We start from the raw sequence: 12,137 nt of genomic DNA, 5'->3' as shown, positions 1-12,137 counted from the left end.
AGAATTCAACTTGCTCTATCAAATTTCATGTAACAAAGGTTACTGGATTTGAGTTTGTTTTTTCCTCCCTTTAAACATATTGCACATATGACTGTCTCAAAAGACTGGTAAATCTGAGATTTAAAGTTAAGCTGAATCGATCTGGGGATGGGGGGTCTCCCCTCCCGTATCTCCGGCCACATGTCTACACCTTAAGTAGTTCCAATTTGAGGAACCTTGAAATAATTCGTAAATTATCATATATTAGCAAAATATAGAGTGCGTTGCTTCTTATACAGAGGCGACGACATAACGAAACCATTAAGGGGGCTGAATATTGCCGTATGTAGGAAGGGAAATGGTGCGTTGCATTGCATATTCATTAATTATTGGGGGGACTCGGCCCCTTAAAGTTTATTGGGGGCCTGAAATAGCCTGAGCCCTCAGATTCCGGCGCCTCTGTTCTTATACGTAATATCTACTCATAAAAAAAACGCTACTCGTATGAAATCTGTATGAAGAATTTCGCGACAAAGAACACAAGCAGAACGCTTCCTGATAATCGTTTGCTTATAACACAAAAGCAGTAATCGAAATTCGATCTTAATGTAGCAAGATTTCGGAATGGTATATTAAAAAAAGTTGTTTACATAAAATCCAGAAACATGACAGCAAAACACCAAGTCAGCAGCACAAGCATCATATATATTTGTTGCCTAAATGAGGTGGTGTGTGATAAGAAAACTAACGCGCACAGCGAAATTTCCGACACTAAAAATGCATTTTCTCTATACAGAAAAAAAAAAATCTGTATTGGATATTGTTGGCCTATCTAAAAAAAAAAAAAATTTTAACCCATTAAAGTTGTGCAATTTTTTTGCAACAATAATTTATTTTAACTTGAAAGGAAACTATTTGAAAACAAGCGTCAAGATGATAATCACGAAACTAACAATTTTTTTGGTGCAAGAAACCGCTGTTAGACATCTGCCCCCCCCCCCCCGTCGTGCCAAAAGCACGAATGTAAAATGCCCTTGAAAGAAAAGACTGTAGGAAATGGCATTTGAATGTTTACTCTATGGAAGTTATTTTCCTAAAATGTTTTGTAACGTGTTTCAGGCAAAACTTAGCTAAATAAGGTATCCAACCAGCTGATGGAAAAAAGAAAATTTGCCCACATTCGTGCATCTGGCATGGGGGGGGGGGGGGGAGCGTTTTTAAAGCTGAATGAAAAGGATTTATCAAAAACAATCCTAAGGAATAAGAATGTAGTTATTACCCATATTAAAAACAAATTAAAGCCCACCAATGTTCTTCAGAGATAGCCATGCTCATTTGGAAATTGTGTGCTATCAGTTTTGGAAGAGGTGCTGCATCAATGCCAAAAATCAAGCATAATATTATGTTCTGAAAAAAAAAGTAGCCTATTTGGTAAAAATAAAAACTTTTCAACTGGTCAAATAAATCAACCTGCAGCAGTATTAGGAATAATGAGGGGAAAAGGTCTGAAATTAAAAATATTAACACTACCTTAAATCTTAATGTAAAATTTTAATGTTTTAAAGAAACTACACCGTCAAAACAACATTCAAAATTTTTATTACACTTCAAGAACATATAACTTCCAAACTTTTGTGTTCGATATCACTCTGGAATATAAGGCACATAAGTTCCACAATGGACAAAATTGCATTTATATGCATATTTTTCAAGGTAAATAAAAGATGTACAACTGACAATAACTTTTCCACATTAACTCCACAAGAAAACCATAAGGTGGTGCAGCATTTTGTGCAGCCTATTCAAATACTAGTTTTTTTTACACAGGGAAAACATTGTTTAACCCATTTGCATTCAGAAACAGAATAATAAGCAAATTTGAGTGCCCTTTATAACTAAACAGGAAGTAATGCACTTGTATAGCATGTAAGGTTTCCTCATTGATGAGAAACCAGTGTATATAGCCAAATGGCAGATTTAGAGAAAAGATACAATTTGCGTTAATCGGTTCTATGAATTTAAAAAAAGTGCATAGTAATTTTCCATGAGGAAAAAAACTTGCGGATAAATTTTACAAATACGCTAACATGACAATATACAGATGCTTCTAGAATACTTAAAAAAGCTAGTGAAAAGACTAGTTTAAAAAATTATCAGAATGTAATTCAATGTACAACGAAGTATAAAATTTTCTCTCAATAACAATAATTTCAAACGAATACAATTGAACATCAGTAAATCTAGCAGAAAACTTTCAAAATATTAATGTACATAAAATCAATGACAAAAATTTTAATGCATCCTTCTGAAATTTCAGAAGCGGAATAATCAAACTGACAGGAGTGAAAACTGATGTTACCAGATTATATCACATGTGCATAAAATCAGAATTAGGATGAAGAAATCCATTAGGAAAAATTTGAGCAAGTATGACTACCTTACAAGACATCAATATTCTAAAATACAATTAGAGACTGTGATGTGAGCATGTGTTGATTAACCCTTGCAGCAGCAATCCTGAGATATCTCGTCAAACCTGATCTGCTTCATTTCGGTCTCCCCGAAACATCTCCGGTGCTTAACATGCTTTTATTTCTAATGTGGCAATTATAATGCTGATCAGGAAAATTTTAAAAACTGCTTAAAGCGTTAATACATTTGCCAAGGCAAATGAAACACTGCTTGTTCCATCAACAGTTGCAAAAAATGAGATATAACATAATTATCTATTTCCTGTACACTGTTTTTTTTAGAAAAAAATGCATAAGTCACAAAACAACCTCCCTCCAACTCATATAAAGATTTTTTTTTAATTTTTAAAACAAGAAATTTGCCATTCAAGTTATCAAACTTTGCACATAGCAGATTCAATATTTAAAAAAAAATTTAATTTATCATAAAATAAAGAAGCTATTTCAGATTTTTTTTATATTCAGTAAGTTATAGATTTTAAAATTAACAGTTTTCAGCGCTGAAAATTAATATTTTACATCTTAGTGTATCGATGCATATAAGGTACAAATTGCAAATTAAAATTAAATTTGATAGGCAAAAAAATTCTCAATATTCATATGTGGCTAAGTTTCATGCAAGGGAATGACTCCAAACAAATCACAGAAAAGAAAAATATTTACATTTACATTCATTTTCCCTTCCAGTTCAGATAAAACATACACAAAAAATGTCCAGATTATGAAGTTTCTGCTAATGGAATAAATAAGAATGATAAACTTGATGAGAAATGTAAATGAATCTAGCAACTCAATAGAAACCAAAATAGTTCAGTCAACATAGAGATTCACACACACACACAAAAATCCATATGCCAAGGGTCACAAATACTGTTTTTCCACAATAACCAAATATAATAGTCAAAATAAGAATGATAAACATTTATGCATTTTTAAAATATAAGGAACAGATGGATATAACAGATATGAATCAAGCCATGCTGAAAAGAATTCATAAACTAATTAGTGTCATAATGTAGTTTCTTCACCAGGCACAGCTTCTTATTGGTCTGGTACCAATATTCCAGAACTGATCACGTATAACTGCAACTTTGACTTCGGCACAAAATGAGACACGGCGTGTTGCAGCGTCCGTTGTTTCAGCGTTTAATGCGAGTGGTGAAAAACGAGGGGAAGCAGATCTTGCTCTTAACAAAGATGACCGCAGGTAAGGCTGCAAAATTGGAATAGGATCAGAACACACAGTAGGTGTTTGAGGTTCAGAGCCAGCTACTGAGTTTGTACATATCGTTGGTATTGATGATTGATCATCACTGTCCCATGTTTCTGTTGCTTCAGATGCTATTTCATCAACGTCTGCTAATGAAGCAGAGTCAGTGTTATCTTCTTGTTCACTCAGTGAACCAAGACTCTCACCATAGTCACTTGATGTGTCAGAACTTAAATGGAAAAAAAAAAGAATTAAAGTTAGAATTTTCTACCTATAAAGTATGTACTCAAAGTAAATTTCAATCCACTGAGACAAGATTCTAATGTAATTAAAAGTTAGAAACCAAGTTCATAACACCAACCTGTAATCACTAGTAATTGAAGACAATGACTTAGGATATGTTTTTCCACCAGACACTTGCTCATCTATCTCGGCCATGGTACACTGGCTTTGTAGAAACAGATGAACTGTTCTGTCTGACAAATAAACTGGAACTTCCACAATGCTAAAGTATATAAAAGAAGCAAATATTAAAACAAAGTAATAAATTACACTTTTTAAAATTAAATGAATCCACATATCATTAAAAAACTATGCTTCAAGCAAGACAGATTCTTAAAATTTGCAACAGATTAGAGGTTTATATAAATGGTTGATATTCTTCAGAAATTTAAAGTACTACAATTTTCTATGTATAGCTTGCAGGAAAGAAAATACCCACTGAAATGAAATATAATAACTTGGTATATAGCACACATTTGCAGGTTTGTGATATTTTCTTCCCCAATTTTTTTCGCAAGGAAATGAGGGTAGATGGATGAAACCTAATGAAACAGTGGTAAAACACATACCATACCCTCTAAACACATAGAGGTAAGGTGTTCTAGGTATTCTAGAGTAAGGATACAAAGGATGGATAAAAATTAAATGCATATTTGGACTAAAAAATATTTCATCTAGTTCAGGAATATAAAAAAAAGATTGTCCACAGAGCATTGAAAAAAAGTTTTCTTAGGATATCCCTCCAATTGCATACAGGAAATTGTGGTATATGAAAAATATATAACAACATTTTTCTACTTTGATTAAATGCTAGGGTGGTATTTTTACCTAATATAATAATGACACACTTTTACTATGAATGATTTACTTCCCAAAATATTTGAGATTTCATGCTCTAATTTATTGTTTGTGTAACTAGTAGTCAATATGTTACTAATATAACTTCATACAATTTGTGATCAAAGTATTTTGGTGTATAATGCATTGCAGGTCTTGAGATAAAGCTCAGGTGTCAAGTCACCATGGCGATTAAAAAATAGTGTTGGTGACTAAAGCTTCTCACAGAGAGGTTGGTGCACTAACCCATCAATGTGGGACTCCCTGCGGTTACAATCTTTTTCTGTGGTCACGTCAGCATTTCTGTTGTACACCTTTGTCAGGAAAGTTTCTGGGCGATGGGTCTCTCTCGTTTGGGTCCGCAGACCCATGCATTAAGACGTCACTGACTGCATCTGAGGGATGTCCGTTAAGAGGGGTTTTCACTGTATTGTTAAACTGCCTAGATAAAAAGTTATTTTCTTTTATAATTTATCTTTATTTCTTTAATGTAAAAAAATAAACAAGTACATTTGTATATTCATGTAACATTGAGTGACCATTAATTTAATTTAGATTTTTAATTGATTTGGGGTAGTTTTCAATGGATTTGTATAAAATTTCAAGTAATAATTTGATACCAATTCAAATACTACCCCTGGCGGAAAGTGTTTGTTCACCCATGAAAACATCGGCAATGCCATGTTTAAAACGCAAAAAAAAAAAAAAAAAAAAATTTCCCAGTGAAAATTTTTTGTTAAAATTAATCATTCTGAATTCGGAATAAATAGAAAAAGAAATCAAATTTATTAAATTTGACCATGAAAATCAATTTATAAACTGGTAATACTCGAGAAAAAAATGTTTGATCACCTCAGTTTTGAGGAAAAAAGTGATCAATCACTATTTCAAACAAATGTATTGACTCGAATCATGCAAATGAAATTGTTTGCACAAACACAAAGTAACAAGACCATAGGCGTAAGCAGAATTTTCTTGAGGGCGGTTTCAGATTTTTTTCCTTCTGGGGGGGGGGGGGGGGGTTAGAACCCCAAAACCCCCTTTTGTGTACGCCAATGAACCAGACAATGTATAAAAAAGTGAACCCAAAAGGTTTTTAATCATCACAATTGTTTCTGAAGTGTAAGAGATGGCTACCAGAAAATATCTTTCTAATGATTTTAAAAAACGGATAGTTTCCATGGTTCCATGTTGAAAGATGGTGCTTCTCAAAGGGAGGTTGCAAGAATTTCCAGCTGTGTTCAAAGTATGGTGTGCTGCCTTTGGATAAAATGCCAGACGACTGGCGGTTTAGATAAATTTGCCTCGATCTGGTCACCCTCGTAGTACCACAAACAGAAATGATAGAAAACTGATCGCAATTGCCAAGAAAAATTGCCATGCCACCTTGAAACAGTTGAATGCAGAGTGGGTGAAGTACAACGTTTGTGTCTGGAACCGTGCCATACACAATCATTTGTGAGAAAAAGAATTCAGGTACAGCAAATCCACAACAAAACAAAAAAACATCTAAACCTCATTTAACTTAGCAGCAGAAGAGGTATCGGTTGCTATGGTGTAGAACAACCATGCCCACTGGGGCATGAATGATTGGAATAAAGTCATTTTCAGTCGCAAGTCAAGAATGGAGATAGCTACAATAAATTCATCTGGAAAAGAACAGGAGAAAAGTTTAAAGATGAGTGCATTGATAAAAGAACTAAATTTTGGTAAAAATGTTTGGTAACTGAAGAGTGTAGACTCCAAAAGGCCTAGTACCATCGTGCAACTGAAGCAAGCAATTAGAGACTGCTAGGAAGAAATTTCTCCATCATACTGCGGACAACTTATTGCTTCTATGCCCCAAAGGATGAAAGCTGTCATCCGGATCAAAGGTGTAGTTATATATTGAATTTCTTATTTTAGAACCCATTATCGATCATTTTTTTCCCTCAAAACTGAGGTGATCAAACATTTTTTTCTATGGGGGGTTACAGGTTTATAAATTTATTTTCATGATGAAATTGTAATAAATTTATGATTTTTTTAATTTATTTCAAATGATTGATTTTAACAAAAATTCACTCAAAAAAAAAATCTTTTTGTTTTTGAATTTTAAACGTAGCATTGATGGTTCATGGGTGAACGAACACTTTCTGCCAGGGTTAGTAGCATAGAGGGTATTTCACAATTAAAAAAAGTAGTAATAATAAATTAGTCTAGTTCCAGATGTTCCCTTCCCCCAATTTCCAGCATGATAGCTTTGATTTAATGTGAGAATGTAACACCACTACCATGTGATAACATGATAAGTGTAGCAAAAAAAAAAAAGACTTCAGACATGAGTCAATTCTTCTCCTGTCACAGAGACATCGCAAAACAAACGCAAAGAAATGTTTTACTTTCTTCTACATTTTTAATCCTATTCTTCCCAGCAATTGCATATAAAAAAAACCATGAGATAAAATACTGGCTTTAAAAATTTAACAATGATATAATTTGAAATTTTGAACACCACAAATAACATATAAATCTTTTGCAGAAATATGATGCAACATCTGTTTTACCTTTGCATGAACTTTTGTAGACCTTCTGTTCGGTCATTGATGAACGTCTGGCTGAAACGGCTGAAATATTTCTTTGGTGGGAGAGGAGCTGGTTCTCTGTTAGGAACAGAAAAATGAATATTGTAAATGAAAACTGACAAACAACTAATGTGAACACAACAAATCCAATACATAAAAATAAACAAGTTTTATTGAATTCGAATGGCATGGGCCTTACCAGTAGAAACCACAATTACTTCATATTTTTATTGTTTTTATGAAGATTGACTTTTAGATTAAATTATGTGATTTAAATGTTGTTACGCACATGAAATTCATTACTTTCACATAAGTTGATTATTATAAGTGAAGAAAGTCCAATTATGTTGTGCAAGCTATACTATAAAAATTGGTATTAAAGGTATAGATGAAAATTATATCAGTAATATAACTGATGTATTATAATATAATGAATAAGAGTTATAAGAATTGTAACTCTTATTCAATAAAATATTATTCCCTCCTTAAAACGATAAACTATTTATTCCACCAGATCATGGCCGGTTCTCGACATTTTTCACGTGTAAGTTAATGACATTTTGGTGATAGAAGGGAAAAAAAAACCTTTACCCCAGTTGGTGATATAAAAAAAATCCTTTAGTTTAGGTCCCTAAAAAATTAGTCTCTTTTAGTGGGTGCCTTTTGCAGCTGTGTAGTACACAGAATTCAAAATCGGGCCTTGCACCAGATATAATAAAGCTAATTAAAGTTACTTTTCTTCAGTTCAAAAACTTATAGCACAAATGTTTTTCAAAATGTTAGTTTTTCTAAAAAAAAAAAAAGACACCGTATTCAGTCTCAAGAGAATGCAAGATTATTATTGCTTTATTTAATTTTGTTACACTATTATTTTACACCTTTGAGAGCCAATTATGCACCAAACTTGATATTCAAAACTACTAATATTCATTGGCCTCCACTTCCTGCAGAAGGGCCTCTAGGCTGAGATCTTTGGCAGGCCCCTCTATTTTAAATTTATAGTATGAAAAAAAAAGGATAACCGTCAGTCCAACCCTTGTGAGTGACATACTAATATCTCGTAGTACTTTTGTACCATATTTAATAAATGCAGTACATTATGATTCTGTCATCTCAAGAATGATTATTAAAATGTTTAAAAAAATCAACAGAAAGAAAGATAAAAAGCTTACACATTGGGATGATGCCACTTCAGCAAATTTCGCAGATGAGCAAATTCTGAATATCGTCTATGAACGCATGAATATGGCTGTGCAAAGCAACAGTTATCACTCTGTGAATAAAAGAAAAATTATTATACTTAAATGAAGGGCTATGCACATTTTTAATAAAATATTTACAATTTCAAAGCATGTAACTATGTGGAGGCACCACAAGCTTGAAAAAATCTTTTTTCTCAAAAAAGACCAGCCATATACCCCTGAAATTAATATTCACCTTGCTTTTTTTCCTGCATTTCTCACAGTTAATTATTCAGTATTGTTGGCGCTTGTTTTAATAAGGAACATAAAAACTTGTTCGATATAAGAAAATCACCTAAATTTTGCAAAACTCTAAATGAGGGTTTCCCAAACTTTTTGTTCCATCACTACATTCTTCAAAAATTTATTCGCTCATCGTACACCCTCCACCCAAGCCAACCTATAGGATCCTATGTTATACCAGTAGCTTCTATTGCCCCCAGGGGATGATAGTGCCCACTTCAAGAAAAATGTTTTTAGAAAAACTGTATTGCATCCTACCCTTCCCCAGAGCCTTCATTTTTCATTATAATAATTGTAATAATATAATTACACAAACATTTGATGAATTAAATTGCTTCAAGATATTCTAGTAAAATATTTTGTTATAAATACAAATACAATGCCACAACAGACAAAATGCCCAACAAGGTGGCTGAGAAAAAGATGCCCATAATAAATATGGATGTCATATATTTAAAAAATAGAGCAACCCAATTAAAAATGCAATTACAAACAATATATATACACATGATGAAATATTATACAATGCCCATAAGAATACTTATGGTTGTCTTATTTTAAGTATGGATAGCTTCTCGATTTACCTCATAATGGATAGAATTTCACTCCTTAGGTTAGTCTATAAAACAATAAGCAGGGCTACAGCTTCAAATGCTATAATATGCTTCAAATGCTATAATATGCTTCAAATGCTATAATATGCTTCAAATGAAATTTATGATCCATAATATACCTTCCACTTACCATTTCACTAGTCAGATTTAACAGTGGGCACAGCAGGACTTGGGACCAAGGTCCTAGCAAAATCCCAATTTTCCACTTTTTGTAATTTGAGAGAGAGAGAGGGACCCCAATATTTTCTTCTACGCCTGGGGTCTTAATCTACCTTAACCCATTTGCATCATAAGCGCAGAATTTTCCTGACCAGTATTACCAAAACACATATATGGACGTATCACGGTGTACAAGGGCGCTACACCACCACCCATCTTTTCTCTTAGGGATTTAAAGTCCCGATATACGAGTGAAGGTTCAAGGTTGTCAGGGATGAAGAAAATTTGCACCATATTTCACATTCATAACATTTATCAAGACAACATTTATCAAGTTATTTCATTAAATATTTCAGAAAATGGAAAGCACCCTGTTAAAGGGTTAAGATGAGCACCCACAGGTCTAAAACACTTCTGAAACTCTAGCTGGATGCATTTCAGATACAATTAAATAGCCAGGCTACATAACTTAGATGTAAAAAAGCTAAAATAAGGGGTTTCATAGCAAATAGCTTAAAATTGAAGAAAATTACTTGCTATTTTCACACAACTTGGCATAAATCTTACAAAATTAAATCATTATTATTTGTGCTATTTATTCAGTGAACTCCTATATAACCTCTTAGGTTTGAATACGGTGAAACCTCGTTACAATGCTACTCAATACAACGATAAATCCCTCTACAAAGATAGGCCTATATTTTCAAGTCTTGTTTTGGAAATGCTTATAGCTTAAGTACTGCCTCTTGATATAGTGAGGATTTCACTACAACAATGTTTTTTCTAGGTTCACACCATGCACAAGGGTAGAGCTGACAGGGCAGTAGCCCTGAGCCAGAACAACTACAATCATTTTTTTGTTTTTTCATGCTATAAATTCACTACAGAAGGACCCGGGAAAAGTCTGGCCTAGGGGCCTGGCTCAAGGATGTGGAGGCCATGTACACTGCAGAGTATCGTTATATCGAGACTTCACAGTACTTAGGCTACATGTAAAATTGTTTGGTTTGGGATATGGGTGGTTGTAAATGCAATAAAAATCTTACAAAAAACATGCACGTCACACAAGGAAAAGTGGTAGAATCAGACAAAATAATGTCAATCACATGGGCAGAGATACGAGGGCCCCCCCCCCCCAGCGTCACAGATGGAGTCGACTTATCTAATGTATATATGAATTGACATCATCATTGTGCCCACCAGACTTCCAAGTCTATCTTTGCCTATGGTCAATCATTGCCTCACTCTCAGTTTGAGAGAGAGAGGCCAAACAATGACTAGTCAAAGATGGGGCTTGCAAATCAAAAATATATTTAGTCTCCAGCTAAATTTCTTAGGGGCCAAGCATGTTTTTTTTCTCAAGGAAAACAGTTTTAAATAATGTGTTCGTGATTTTTTCCTCATGTTGAAAGACGCTGCAATGAAATCAGGAAATTTTGTGTCAACCTTAGGCCACTTAAGCAACTAGATGTAGAAAAATTTAGGCACCAAAACCAATTTTCTAGTCACCATGGCGATCTGATGCCTGGGATTTGTCAAACCCTGGTCAAAGATGTTTGGTTAATCAGTGAATACACATTTTAAATTTAGGGACACCACTTGCCATAATGTAGACTTGGTTTTTGCATGGGCAGCTCAACATTTTGCACAAATGGTCCAACACACAGTTTCTACAATAAAAAAAAAATCACTTACTTTCAAACTGACAGCATAGGTCGTATAACTTGTCCCATTCTCAGATGATCTAACCACAGGACTATGCACAGTCACAGTAGTCTCCTAAAATATGTAAATTTGTTTAGAAAAATAATAAAATTCTCAAAAAAAAAAAATGTCGTTATTGCGTAAGCTCACTAACTTGTTGCCGCATACACATTTTCAAGGTCGACATCAAAGCTTATTTTTCAGTCCAAAATATCCAAAGATTTTAAAGGTTTATTGACTATTTAATTAAAAATATATTAATTAGTGACAACTTACCCACTGGTCTTGTTCTAGATCCATATCCTCTTTGCTGACCATTCCGTATATAAATCCACAAAGTAAATAATTATTAACCTGCTGGATAATAAGCACAACTTTCGTTTTTGACAACAAGAAGCAAAATGTAAGCTGCAGTTTAGTGACTAGACTAGATATTTAGTGATATTGAAAGTGAACGTAACGTGGCGCTGAAAGGAGATAAGATAGTACAATGAAAATAAACAAAAAAGGGAGGGAGAATGAAAGCATGTGCTACGAAAAACCTCGTGACACCGCGTCAAACCAGATCATCACTAAATTCTGGACAATCTGGTAAAAACCCGATAAATTCGATTGGCGAACATTTGGCTGCTTTTGCGAGTGACTTTGTTTCAATTTCGACGCCAAGTCCGACTACAATATGATACAGTCGGGCTCACTTATAACGAGAGAACTCGGATAATACAAAATTTTACATATAACGAAGTTTTCCCATGTCCCGTGAATTTCGTATTGTTTATCTATGCTGTTTTTCTTGCTTATAACTGGATCCCGGAGGTTCGTTTAGGCACTAA

At 33.8% G+C, this 12,137-nt stretch overlaps 1 protein-coding gene across 2 annotated transcripts; it reads right to left on the bottom strand.

Annotated features, from left to right (window-relative positions):
• Positions 1 to 1,561: 1,561 nt before the first annotated feature.
• LOC149073483 (uncharacterized) lies at positions 1,562 to 11,883 on the bottom strand. 2 transcript variants are annotated; one of them, XM_089246446.1, is made up of 6 exons: positions 11,581 to 11,883; positions 11,296 to 11,379; positions 8,516 to 8,616; positions 7,326 to 7,421; positions 4,022 to 4,165; positions 1,562 to 3,889 (listed from the first exon to the last, which is right to left on the bottom strand). In XM_089246446.1, the coding sequence occupies exons 1-6, from the start codon at positions 11,620 to 11,622 to the stop codon at positions 3,475 to 3,477; spliced, it is 882 nt and encodes a 293-aa protein (XP_089102572.1). In that variant the 5' UTR covers positions 11,623 to 11,883; the 3' UTR covers positions 1,562 to 3,474. The 2 variants fall into 2 exon arrangements, with proteins under 2 accessions (XP_089102572.1, XP_089102573.1); XM_089246447.1 differs by lacking the exon at positions 11,296 to 11,379 and having other exon boundaries at positions 11,581 to 11,755.
• Positions 11,884 to 12,137: the final 254 nt, after the last annotated feature.

Source organism: Pholcus phalangioides, unplaced genomic scaffold (genome assembly GCF_987345545.1).
Source record: "Pholcus phalangioides strain wild (caught in Gottingen) unplaced genomic scaffold, Ppha-v1.0 ptg000017l_1, whole genome shotgun sequence".
Taxonomy (NCBI): Eukaryota; Metazoa; Arthropoda; class Arachnida; order Araneae; family Pholcidae; genus Pholcus; species Pholcus phalangioides.
This window is presented reverse-complemented; position numbering and strand designations above follow the sequence as displayed.